The sequence below is a fragment of the Talpa europaea genome (genome assembly GCF_964194135.1).
Source record: "Talpa europaea genome assembly, chromosome: 4".
In the NCBI taxonomy this organism is placed as follows: Eukaryota; Metazoa; Chordata; class Mammalia; order Eulipotyphla; family Talpidae; genus Talpa; species Talpa europaea.
Window position 1 is genome coordinate 106,393,169 of NC_140070.1, and position 11,558 is coordinate 106,404,726.

The 11,558-nt window shown below is 41.8% G+C and overlaps 1 protein-coding gene across 2 annotated transcripts in view; it reads right to left on the reverse strand.

Moving 5' to 3' along the window:
* Positions 1-5,677, reverse strand: part of UBXN7 (UBX domain protein 7) — a gene marked incomplete at both ends in the record, with an annotated part of 37,941 nt that extends 32,264 nt beyond the window's left edge. The window contains one exon of one of the 2 annotated variants that reach the window (XM_084231097.1): positions 5,590-5,677. In XM_084231097.1, the coding sequence (XP_084087223.1) occupies positions 5,590-5,662 (73 nt within the window). The remainder of the gene's footprint in view (positions 1-5,589) is intronic. The other variant, XM_084231096.1, reaches the window with a different exon arrangement.
* Between the last annotated feature and the right edge of the window lie 5,881 nt (positions 5,678-11,558).

Here is an 11,558-nt window from a genome sequence, read left to right on the forward strand (position 1 = left end):
GTCAGAAGCGCGGGAGGGTGAGAGAATTCACCAGAGCCAGAGCGGGGAGCAGAGCAGGCAGAAGGACCGAAGTACACTGCTGAGGGGAGCAGCGGGCGACAGGAGAGGTCTGCGCGCCATGTGGGACCCTCCTCTGGTGGCCGGGAGCAGCCGGGGATCAAACCGGCGCTGCAGAGGCTGCGGGGAGCTTCACAACCCAGCACTCAACCTCTGTGCCACCGGGGAGGCCCAATTTTCATTTATTTTAAGAAAGAATTGGTACATGAAGATCAAAATTTTTAAAAAGGTCCTTTCCTAGAAGTTAGTTTGAGAACCACTGATCTCTGGCTCTTCAATTTCTCATTTGGTTAACTCAGAAACAGGTTAAGATGGTCTCTAAGATAGAGTTCAGACGTAACCAAAAAAAATAAATTCTGACTATTCAATGATTTTTTTGTTTCCTAAAATGCCTATCTAATACTTAATATTTGAGGAGTTAGCATACTACTGTTGGTTGAAGTTCTATCACAGTGTCTTGGCTTTCCTACCACAGCTTTGGTTTCTTCAAGTCTTCTCTGCCCTTTCTTCTTTGCAGTCTATCAGATATTAGTGTTTGTTTTGTGTCCTCGAGTGTATTATTTTCTCACACTACACTCTCTCCTACAAGATGCCACCTACCACTTTTATCGCTTCAACTGCCATCAATGTGACTCCTCAGATATAACTCCTCTTTCTAGACCCAAATATTCATTTACTTACTGAACAGCTTCATTTGGAAGTTCCCAAAATCTCCCCAACCTCCTACTATCCCATACTTTCATAAATAGCATCATTATAACCAGATGTCCAAAACAGAATCTTAAGCTTCATTAATTGACTCCTGACCTCTTCCCACATCTTTCAGAGTCCACTTCTCTGTTACTAACTTATTTTAAGACACCCGTTATCTAACTTATTTTAAGACACCCATTATCTTTCTTGGATTAATGCAACAACCTAAGGCCCTTCTTAATCTGGTACCCACTTCTCTTGAGCTCCATTTACTGCATCTCCCACTAGCTATGCTCCATTCATTTTTGAATTATTACCAATTCCCTAAACCAACTATCGCTTCTATTTAAACAAAAAAATTTTTTAACTATCTCTTTTTCTTATCTATTTGTGTATGTCTGTCCGTCTCCCCTCCAGGCACGTGCTCAAGTTCCTCTCGCCAGAAACATATCTTCTCTAAGTTTTAGTTAAGAAAATATTTCTGGGGCTCCCCGGTGGCACAGAGGTGAAAGACGCAGCGCTATCAAGCTATCAGCAGCCACTGCAGCACGAGTTTGCTCCCTGACCAGAGAGCAACCCACATGGCACAGCAGACCTCTCCTGTCTTGCACTGATCCCCTCAGCAGTGTATTTCAGGCAATCTGCCTGTTCTGCTCCCCGCTCTGTCTCTGGTGAATCCTCTCAACTCCCCACCCCCCACACCTCTGGCCTATACCCCATTTCTTATATGCATAAATCTTTAAAAAAAAATTTCTTCTGGGGTCTCCCTGGTGGCGCAAGGGTTATGATGCAATCTATTAAGCAACCTGCAGCCACTGCAGGATTCAATTCCCGACCAGCCAGGGAGCAACCCACATGGCGCAGCAGACCTCTCCCAACTTGTTCGCCACTCCCCTCAGCAGTGTACTTTGGGCAATCTGCCTGTTCTGTTCCCCACTCTGTCTCTGGTGAATCCTCTCACCCCCCCCCCCCACACCTCTGGCTTGTACCCCAGCTCTTGTATACACAAAAAAATAAATCTTTTAAAAAAAAAATTCTTCTGCAAAGTCTTTCTTGCCCTCCCCACTTCTTTTGTGCTCCTATAACTGCTCCCTATCATTCTCCCAGTTTTTGAGGACTCTATGTCTTTGTTCATGGTAGTTATCCCCCGAATCTGAACCATACCTGGCATATAGCAGACTATCAAGAAATACTTAAGTTATTACTAAGAGTCCACTCACAACACAAAAGATGTATTACCTCCCTAAATTTCTACTCAAACATCATCACCTTTTAAAATAGCTCTCAAAATTCTAAGTTTTCTTTTGATATCTAAAACACTTGAAACAAACTTCCCTGACAAAGAATTCAAACACATTTTAATACTAACACAAGAGAAATGTAGTACATAAAAATGTAAATGGAAATTGGCAATAAAGTCAAATATTACGCACACCAATTTCTAATTCTTGTAATAAATATTGCATTCAGTCAACAACTTTAGAGAAAGATTAAACTAAGATCTCTTCAAGTGTGGTCCTACAATGGCATTAAATACACAAACACAAAAAACGCCAACTATGTACAAAGCTTTGAGGAATTCTATACTAGCAACCTCTTTTACTCTTCCTCAGCCTCCACTTGCTATTCGCTCACATTTTGTCCTTACCTTCTATTTTACCTATTCTGTAGCATCTATGTGCCTCTCGTCTCATAAACTATTAATCATAATTATTAAGTTATTAAATTATTAATCATCTGTGCATTTTGTATATGTGTGGCTGGATGTCAGCTCAAGTTAGTGTTAATTGTGTACCAACATGGTTCAAAAGATTTTTTAAATTGTTCTTTCGAAATTACCTCCAGATCCCGCAGTAATTCTTTCTTGTATTTTGAGAACTGATATGTCTGCCAGTGTCAATCATTCAAAGCCATATATGATGAATATCAAGGAAGATCAAACTGAGTAATATTGTAAAATGTGGTACATCTATAAAGTAACAAAACTGGTTTCTTATGTAACCTTAAAACAACTGGAAAGGCATCAGTGGATAAGGTGTATAGCCTCTCAATCTTTGGATTACTTCAAAGCCCATCATTTCCCTTGGCTACTTGCTTATCAAAGAATTTGACCATGGGAAAAAGTTGACATAACAGTAACTGAAAATTGCAGAATTCTAAATTATATATACTAATAGCCACAATGTAAAAATAAATATATAAACACTATGCAAAATAATATAAACACTGTTATTCTGAGAGTGAATTATTTTTCCTTTTTGCAAAATTAGTTCAAGTTGTTCTGACATTTACTTAATATTTTTAAGAATCAGAATCATTTCATACTCACATATTATATACAAATTTCTCCTGTTTAGTGAGAAAACTTATAACTTTCAATTTTCTCTTCTATTTTTAAATTCCACAGGTAAAGTGAGACTCATATTTTTGAAAATGCTTTGCTTTTACCTGAATATTCGGCTTCCGGACAAGTAAAACCATCTTGAAAACAACATAAGTTCTTAAAGTCAGTTTAGTTAATCCAGCAAAGCGTAAGGATCAAATAACTTTTTATCATAAATACTAAAATTTACAATATATATGGACAAAATCACAAATATTCTTTTGAAAATAAGTAAAGGGCCTCCCCGGTGGCTCAGTGAGCGCAGCACTATGAAGCTGTCCGCAACATCTGCAGCACGGGTTCGACTCCCAGATGGGCAGGGAGATAACCCACATGGCGCAGCAGATCTCTCCTGTCTTGCCCGCTGCTCCCCTCAGCAGCGTATTTCTGTCAATCCGCCTGTTCTGTTCCTGGCTTTGTCTCTGGTGAATCCTCTCAACCTCCTGACCTGTACCCCAGCTCTTGTATAAATAAATAAATAAATAAATAAACAAACAAACAAACAAACAAATAAATCTTTAAAAATGTGAAAAAGGTTTAAGGGGAGGGTAAATCATTTGTTTCCAATAATTAAACACTATTTTGTTAAAAAAAAAAAAACCTCAAAAATTACTAGTAGAAACTCATGATATACTAAGAGGAATCTAAGGTATTTTCCCTTTTGCAGACTTCCACGGAGCATTATCTACTGATGGTCTCCAACTTGAGACAGGAATAAAAAAGGCCCGTGACCAGGAAACAAGGCTTGTAGACTTGCAAACTAATAGAACTGAAGCAATTAAGTGAGTCCTTCATCTCACCACAATTGGGGTGTCTATTCTCAACAGAAATGTTGCATTGGAAGAAACAATATGAGGTGAAAACAATCAGGTTCCTGAAGGGAGAGTAGTTAGCATTAAAAACTGAAATTAAATCATTTATAGTAAAACAAAAGCAAAATTAATGACAATGACTTCTGTATCTTATTTACTACAAACACTTTTCCATATAAGCAAAAGTTACTTATATATACAATACTCTTCTAATTTTCCCAAGAATGATGAGCTGCTTAGAAACTGGGAAATGCATTACATCTCTCAAACATAACAGTCCAATCACAGAATATTAAGAAAAGTATTTCATTCCTCGTTCCAACTTTATTACATATTTTACTTTATCAGCTTGGACGGATGTTTCATGCCCACAAACTACATAACGCCTCAAAACATCTAGTTATTACAGAGTGAAAAATAAAACTAGCTTAAATTTTACATACAGACATATAACGGCAACTTGCATGCAACCCGCAGTGGTTAAAATATAAAATTTTACATCGAACTCGAGGAAACGCCTTCGGCATCGAACCAATTACCAGAGAAAGCAGAAATCTGCTAGCGGAGGAAACTAACACTCTGACCTCCTTCCAAAATGACAAACCAGAACGGCAAAATTACACTCAGGCACATGGAGTACTCGTCTCTCAAATCACTCCACAGAGAACTTCATCATTTGCTCCGCCCTCTAATAACTCATGCAAAAAAAGTTCAGCACCACCAGAGAGAAGCAAGACAGAGAATTCACAGAATGGCTCGGGGCCTTTCCTCCAGCGTTCAGAGCATCTGCGTGTGCCCTCAGCAAGGGTCCCCAGCAAAAGAGAAACCGAGGGCTTGGGGGGATACGGACACCCAGAAACTGATTTTCTCTCAAAGAACTTTCTGCCGCCATCCCCATGTCATCAGCGGGAGGCCCCGGCGCCATCGCCTCAGCCTTTCAGGTTTCACTACGGGGAGGCGGGACAGGCCACCGGGATTCCTCCAGGCCGCCTCCATGGAGGGACTGGGGGTCTTCCTCCCCCTCGTTCTCGTGCTCCAGCCCCAGGCCCGCAGACGCCCCTCGGCGCCCCCCCGCAGGCCTGCACCGGGGTCGGCAGAGGCGCCGCGGATCCCCCAGCCTCGCGGCCGCGGCGGGAGGGCCCGGGCGCGCCAGGGCACCGCGAAGGCTCCGAGGGGCCCCGAGGGGGACAGGGGCAGGCCGGGGCGGGGGGCCGGGCCGGGGGCGGGGGGCGGGGGGCGGGGGGCGGGGGCGCCTGGCGGAGGAAGAAAGGAAAGGGCGAGCGCGGGATGCGGCGCCCCGGGGCTCGCGGAGCAGCCCGCGGCCGAGGCGCGGAGGGCGGTGGCCCGGGCGCGGCCCCCACCTCCCGCCCGGGTCCCCGGGCCGGCGGGGGCGGCCCGGCGCGGCCCCGGCTCGGGTCTGGGCCGGCAGAGCGCGGGCGGGGACGGGCCCCCCGCCGCCCGGGGCCGACGAGGAGGGCGTGGGCGGGGGGCTCCCCGCGGCCCCGCGGCCCCGCCGCCGCCTCTCCTCAGGAGCCGGGAGCAGGGGCAGCCCCGGGGGAGGGACGCGACGGGGAAGAAGTCCGGGGCAGACCGGCCGCCCGCGCCAGACCCCACTCTCCGCCTTCCGGTAACCGCGGCTCTTACCGGTGATGGCGGTGAACTGCTGAATTAACCCCTTCAGCGCCGACGACGCCGCGGAGCCCCCGTGGGCAGCCATCTTACCGCCGCCGCCGCCGCCGCCGAACAACAACACAGACACACACGGACGGCCCTCCCCCACCTCGCCGCGCGCTCTGCGCAGGCTCAGTGACCGCCCCAGGCCCCGCCCCTCGCGGCCCCGCCCCTCGCCTTGCGTGCGTCGGCGCAGGCGCGCCGGGTGTGCGGGCGCTCGCCGAGTTCTCGCGCGCGGTGGCTGAGGCGCTGCCGGCAGCCGCGTCCCTCTGTGCGCGCCCCGGCGCCCCTCTCGCCTCGTCCGTTCCCGGTTTCTGAGGGAAGCGTAGAGCCTGGAGGGTAGTAGGTTCTTGGCGTTTCTGCTTCACAAACTTTGTAGACCGAAGCCAGTTATTTTTTTTCTTTAACGGCTTCACAGTCCTCTGCCGGATTTTCTGCAGCTTCCATCAAAATACAAACCCTGCATCATCGCGCTGAAGCGACTTCGCATCCGAACTGATTTCTTGGTTAACCTAGTGCGGCAACTCATCCAGCAGTAGTAAAATGCCAGTAAAATATTCGTGCCAATAAAGCATTGTACTCAGAGTCTGACATGTAGTAATTTTATCTTTTTATAGTACGTCTTAATGAACTTGTTCCGTCTGCTTTCTTCAGTAAATCCAATTTATTTCTCCAATAAATTTGTCAACACTTACCGCCTCTCAAGGTCTCACTCAGTGTCCTACGTATAAGACGAGGAGATTCATGTTTATAAAAAGAGAATATGTAAATACAATAGAGAAAAGAAGTGTATAGAAAGTGGACTGGAAATGTGTCCTCAAAAACTAATTGTGGTTACCCCTAGAGAGGGGAGCAAACGTTGGGGAAAGGGTGAAAGGGACTTTAAGGGATTTTTCTAGCCTTTATTTTTAAACAGATAATATCCGTGTGTTACTTTTAAAATTTTAAATATTAAAAAACTTATGTAAGTATGATGCACTCAGATCTAATGATCCTCCACCTTGAGAATAAAGTTCAAGAGACTCAGTTTAGGTTCTAGATTCCCATTTCCTACCCACTTGTTTTGCATCTATATAGGAAAATGGTCCATTGAAAGATGGGCTAAGTCATCTAGAGAACTGACCCATCTTAAAAGTCTCTAAATGAACTCGTGGAGCAAATTAAGAAATAAACAAGTCAGTCAATGTAACTATAGCATTGTAGTTTGGAAGAAGATACGGTTGATTTATTTATAAGAAAGCAAACTCTTGGTCAAGAGTATTGTCAGTTTAATAACAAAGATGGTACTGACACAACCTTCCAGAATGGGGTGGTTGTTTGGGTAGTTTGAGAAAGGGACTGTAGTGGCAGTATATCTATGTAGAGCAATTGTAGAGCAAGATACCTATGATCCTATGCCGACGGGTAGAGTAGAGTCCTGGAGCCCTGGGTGGCTTTCTCAGGCTTTTATTGAGCTTGTACATGTGTACATGTAGTGCAGCAACCAGGTACACAGCAGGAGGAGAGGAGAGCCAGGAGGCCAGCAGGCCTCTAAGGCCCGGGACAAGTCTTCACTCTGGGCTTCTTTCTCCCCTTCTCTCTCACTTGCTGCATCTTCTTCTCTTGGCAGATGTCTCCATACTGAGCCATGGCCCACAGAAGTAAACAAAACAGCTTACAACAATGTAAGAACTTCAGGTGCCCCATCAGGCAACGCAATCCTGATGATGGCAGGGCAGAAAAGCCTGAAAACCTTTTACCCTACAGGAACCCAGCCCTGAAGCTATTTGGTTCACATGACACAGATGTGCAAAAAAGGAGGGCAAAGTCAGAGCCAAGAAACAGTATGAACTCTTCTTTCCTGCAGGCCTCAACCCTAAAGGCTATGTCACTGCAGCCAACTACATAAAATCAGTCTCCAAACAAAATGGTATATCATCATTGACTATGAAAATTAGATGCAGTCATTATTGTACCTCCAGGAGACTAACAGTGAGATCTGTAGGTTTATTTCTAAGGTCTTAAAATTCCAATTTAGTGCTATCATTTTTAGAGTAATCTTGTGATAAAATGGTGAAGATTATAGCATCCACAACTCCAGAAAGGATTTTGTAGAAATTTAAAAGTAAAATAAAGTGAAGCAGAAAATTAGTAATACAACCTTAAAAGTTTTTTTTTGCATTATTAAAGCGTGTAAATATCCCTAGAATCACAAGAAAACATATTTGAATACCTCCCCAAATCACAGAAAATGTTTTTTAAAAACATGGATTAATCTCAAAAAAGAAATTAAACTGCAAAAAGACATCGCATTAAGAAATGGATACCATGGTTTTACTTGACAAAGAACAAATATCCCAAAGTTTAAACATCAGTTACTAGTGTAAGGATTTATTACACTAGGATTTTGTTTTTAATATTGGATCTCATTTTCAAGACTCCTGTCTCAGAACTATTTTAACATATTACTATATTTTAATGGAATGACAAAATAAATGAACTAGAAGAAATAATCAAGATAATCCAATTCAGGACTTGAGTTTTATCTTGAGAGTTTGAGAGAGTTGTTCAAGGTCATAGGGTAGTGAGGTAGAGCCTGGAATCCAAATTCCTTGGGCTCTAGACATATGTACTGTACTTTGTAAATTTAAATGGCAATATTTATTCTGTTTTTAAGTACAGATGAATTACATAATTTAAATTTTTTTCAGCTATATACTGTTGACGCAAGACATACCTAAAACAAAAAGATAAAAAAAAAAGTTGAAGGGCAAAGTAGAAAAAAAAATGCAGAGGTAGTATGAAAATTAGAGTAGCCATATTCACTTCCGACAAAATGGACTTTAAAGCAAAATGTATTATTAAGGATAAACAGGGTCACTATATAATGATAAAAAGAACAAATCACTAGGAAGATAAAATAATTCTAAACCTGTATGTACCTGACAAGAGTCTCAAATGTAAATTAAGAAAAAATACTGTTTAAAGAAGAAATTTGACAAATATACAATTATACAAATCCCTTCTTTTTCAACCAAAAGTAATAAACCTATGGAGGATTCTATTTGAATACACATGAAACAAATTTAAAATTGTGTAAAGATGACAAAACAAGTCTCAACAAATATCAAAGTATTGCAAATAAACACGTTCTGCAAAACATCAACTAAATTAGAAATCAGTTTAAAAAGTATAATTTTTAAAACACTCATGTTTGGAAAGTTGAAAACAAGCTTCTAAATAAATCATTGACTGAGACTAAATAAAAATGGTATATCATGCAGGGGCTCAACAAGCAATAAACGGTCATTTGTTTTATAAATTTACAAAGAACCAAAATTTAACGGTGTGGGAGGGACATGCGGGAATCACAAGAGACCATAAAGGATCTGGGAATAGTAACAGTAGGATTATCTCAATTTCTGGAGCCAAGGGGACGAGGAGAGAATAGATACTGGGATCCCAAAGGAGAGAGGTCTGGTTTATAGAGCAGGCCAACTTTCAAGCAGTGACTTTCTGCCAAGGGTCACATCCACCCTAAAGCAATCACACAGAGGAGGGACCACAGAAATAATTAGCCTGACCTGGCTCTCCTCTTCTTCTATCTCCTGCCAGGAATAATCATTGGCAGAACTCAATCAGAAGACAGAAGGCCCTACCAGAGGGTGCCTCAGACTATGACAACTTTTCAGTCCTCAGCAGCCTAGCTTTGGGGCAACCCTGTGGGACTGGGCATTTACCCACAGGGGATAGATAACTTTGGGTGTTTTATTAGAAAACTATTACTCTTACTTCTCTCCTTTCTCTTTGCACACTAGTATATTAAAGTTATTTCACACTAACAAAAAAAAAAAAAAGGAAGAGAAGGGAAGAGAAGGGAAGAGACGGGAAGAGACGAGAAGAGACGAGAAGAGACGAGAAGAGAAGAGAAGAGAAGAGGACACAAGGCACAGCCTCCCATTGAGGTACTCTGTACAGGCAGCCTATGGGGCAGAGAGCAGAAGTAAAAGGGGAGAAAGTGGGTGGGTCTATAGGAGCAAGGTACAAATGAAAAGTGGAAAATATTTAAAACATAATGGTCAGGCCTCCCTGATGGCTCAAGGGGTTAAGACACAGCACTATGAAGCTATCAGTAGCCACTGCAGCACAAGTTTGATCCCTGGCCAGTGAGCTACCCACATGGCACAGCAGACCTCTCCTGACTCGCCTGCTGCTCCCCTCAGCAGTGTATTTCCATGGATCTGCCTGTTCTGCCCCCCCACTCTGTCTCTGGTGAATCCTATCACCCTCCAGTATCTCTGGCCTGTACCCCAGTTCTTGTATGCATAAATAAATAAATATTTTTTAAAAAATAAGTTAATAAAGAAATAACAGAAGTAGGAAGGACAAATGCAGATAATGCAGATCAATGAAACAGAAAGCAAAAAACAAAAGAGGACCCATAAAACCAAAAGTTGGTTATTTGACATAACAAGTAAAATTTGAATCCTTTGACTAACTAGATTTTTAAAAAGAGATATAATATTAAAAATGAAAAAGGAGACACAGTAGATACAGCAGTATTTTAAAAATTAAAGAACATTAAGAACAATTTTATGCCAATTAATTAGGAAATAGATAAATTGCACTTTCTAGGGAAAATATAATTTGCCAAAACCTACTCAACTATAAGTAAACTTATGACCCTTAACAAAACTGAGTCCACCACACAAATAAGCAACCAGTCTGAGATGATTTTCCAAGTTATTTCTACAAAAAAAAAAAAGAAAAAACAGCTGATCCCAAACTTATACAAATTAATCCAGAAAAGGGAGCAAAGGGGAAAAATAGCTTGTTCTACGAGGCTAGCATAACCTTGATACCAAAACCAAACAAAACAGTAAATAGACTCAGCCTCACTTAAAGGGTACTGAAACAAAAACATTAAACTAAACCAAAACAGATCCAGTTACACATGTACACATACACGCATACATTTATGTACACATTTTTAGTTGGTTTTATCTTAGTTGTGTAAGCACAATTTTACAGTAAAAAGATCTTTCAATACAGCAGCTTTCCTGCCTGCCTGTGACTATGCAGGTATTTTTCTTCACCAACCATGTCCCTTGCAAAGCAGCAGCGGCAGCTCTCCTCCCAAGAGTGCACACCTGTGATGATGAGACCTATCTTAACAAACCTGTCCCTTTCCAGGGCAGCTCTTTCTGCCCATTTGATTCTGTGCAAGCATCCTTTACCTCCCTTCCCATTTTATAATAAGCCTGCCTGTTCAAAAAAAAATATATATATATATAAATCTTTCAGTGTAATTCATGATACTAGAAAAATTATTAAGAAACCATTTGATTGGGTACAGAAAAAAACATGGATATAAAGCAGTATCATTCATATGCACGCACACACACACACACACACACACAAACTCTTAATGATTTAGGCAGAGAAAAATACTTCTTTAACCTAATGAAGTTTATCTACGAAAAAAACACAAAATGAATGGCATTATACTTAATAAAACACTTAAAGTCAAGAACAAGATAAATATGCACTCTTATTTTTCCTATTCAATAACATCCTAGAAGTCCTAGCCATAACAGTAATACAAGAATGAATATATAAGAATGTTTAAAGAAGAAAAATAATTATTATAGACTATGTGATTACTCACAGAGAAAATGTAAATGAACCAACAAAAGAATTTTAGAACCAGTAAAAGAGTTCAGATCTATTTCTTGGTATAAAGTCAATGTACATATTTAAAAGCTATTTCTAAACAAAAGCAACAAATAGTTGGAAACTATAATTTTAAAAATATTCTATGCACATAGCCGTTAAAAATACACTGTAGCGTCTTCCCTGGTGGCACAGGTGGTCGAGCACAGCACTGTGAAGCTCTCCGCAGCCTCTGCGGCGCAGGTTCGATCCTGGCTGGCCAGGGACAATCCCACATGGCGCAGTAGACC